The 1,591-nt window shown below is 37.8% G+C and overlaps 1 protein-coding gene across 1 annotated transcript; it reads left to right on the top strand.

Annotated features, from left to right (window-relative positions):
- The first annotated feature begins 347 nt into the window (after nt 1–347).
- LOC126662135 (WRKY DNA-binding transcription factor 70) lies at nt 348–1,293 on the top strand. The gene is made up of 3 exons (XM_050356020.2): nt 348–655; nt 734–835; nt 915–1,293. Exons 1-3 carry the CDS (start codon nt 348–350, stop codon nt 1,291–1,293), a joined length of 789 nt encoding a protein of 262 aa, XP_050211977.2.
- The last annotated feature ends 298 nt before the right edge of the window (nt 1,294–1,591 follow it).

Genomic DNA, 1,591 nt, shown 5'->3' with positions numbered 1-1,591 from the left:
TAAATGTTGGAAAAAAACAGTATTTCATATAAAAAGCCCAATATAGAATCCTTGATTAATTGTCCAAGAGAAGACTGAAGAAAGCATTGCATCATGGTGAAAACGTCACATACCCCTTTGTCAGCATCATGTTTCTGGAACTTCCATTCACTTTCAGTATCATGCCTCCTTCCTACAATTTTCTTCTCTATTTCCCCACCCTTTTTTTCTCCATTAAGCAACATCATCATAATAACTCAATTATAATCCATTGCTCTCTGCTTTGAATGATAGGATATAGGAATACATTTACATATAAATTATAATAGCAACGTAACAGTTCAAGAAATTGGCCTGACAAGCTATCAATGATGAGCAAGGACAGTGTGGTGAAAGAGCTGATTCAAGGCCAAGACTTTGCAACTCAACTTCAAATTCTTTTCAAGAAACCTCAAGGGGATGATGCTTTTTTCACTTTGCAACATCAACTTGTACTCCACATCTTAACATCTTTCACTCAGGCTCTTTCTCTGCTTTCTGCTGAGGTTTGTGAGATGAATCTAGCTCCTACATCGCAAGTGGACTCAGTTGGTTGTGATGACCGGAGGTCTGAAGCTTCAGGTGAGAGCAGGAAGAGAGCTAATTGTAAGGACGGGAGAGGTTCTCACAAGAGAAAGTAAGTATATATACACACACTTTTATTTAACTTCAACCCTACATGATTAGTTGATAATCAAACTTAAATTGGCTGCAGAAAGAGTTCAGAGTCGTGGGCAACTGTCTCTGCCTCGATTGAAGATGGTCGTGCTTGGAGAAAATACGGGCAGAAGCAGATCCTCAATGCTAAGTATATGAGGTACCTATTGAAGATGGTCGTGCTTTGATGACCTGTTTGTGTAGTGTTCTAGGTTTTGATGTTGATGGGCATATTGCAGGAGTTACTTTAGGTGCACACACAAGTATGATCGAGGTTGCAAAGCAACAAAACAAGTTCAGAAAATGGAACAAGACCCGCAAGTGTACTGCACAACTTACATTGGCCATCATACCTGCAGGGACGACTTGATTCTTGATAACAATCTCTCGGAATCTATTGTTGTAAGGCAAGAATGCAATGAAGAAGAAACCTCAACTCATATAACCGACTCTATGATGGTGTGGAAAGATTTTGTGGCATTTGAGTCGCCTACCTGCTTCAGTTTGCCTCATTCCACAGAGGACACTTGTCAAAGTTTCAACATTGCTACTTCTGTGGATTTTGATAGTGATTTTCATTTTGATGAAATCGAACTTTTTGCTAATGAAGATATATAAAGTTTCCTATAGCTTATGTATATGTCGAATGCTTGTGTTAGCGCAACAGAAAATAAATAAGAAAAAAGAAAAGAATCACACAAGATTTTTTACGTGGTTCGATCAATGCGATCTACTCCATGATAGAGAGAGAATTTATTCTATATGTTTGTTGTGAGTTTACAATAGGGTCATCACATGTATTTATAGTGAACCTTTAAGACACAATTTACGTCCTAATCCATTAAGGAACTAGATTACAAATCCCAAAAGAAAAGCAATGCTAAACAAAGGATTAAGTATCCCAATCCAAATAGGA

The sequence above is a fragment of the Mercurialis annua genome, linkage group LG8 (genome assembly GCF_937616625.2).
Source record: "Mercurialis annua linkage group LG8, ddMerAnnu1.2, whole genome shotgun sequence".
Classification (NCBI taxonomy): Eukaryota; Viridiplantae; Streptophyta; class Magnoliopsida; order Malpighiales; family Euphorbiaceae; genus Mercurialis; species Mercurialis annua.
This window is presented reverse-complemented; position numbering and strand designations above follow the sequence as displayed.

Bases quoted from the DNA above. Each gene is read 5' to 3' on its own strand.
- LOC126662135 (XM_050356020.2), top strand. From the start codon at position 348: ATGATGAGCAAGGACAGTGTGGTGAAAGAGCTGATTCAAGGCCAAGAC. The intron at 656-733 runs GTAAGTATATAT...AATTGGCTGCAG, and splicing joins AGAGGTTCTCACAAGAGAAA to AAAGAGTTCAGAGTCGTGGG. The intron at 836-914 runs GTACCTATTGAA...GGCATATTGCAG, and splicing joins CTCAATGCTAAGTATATGAG to GAGTTACTTTAGGTGCACAC.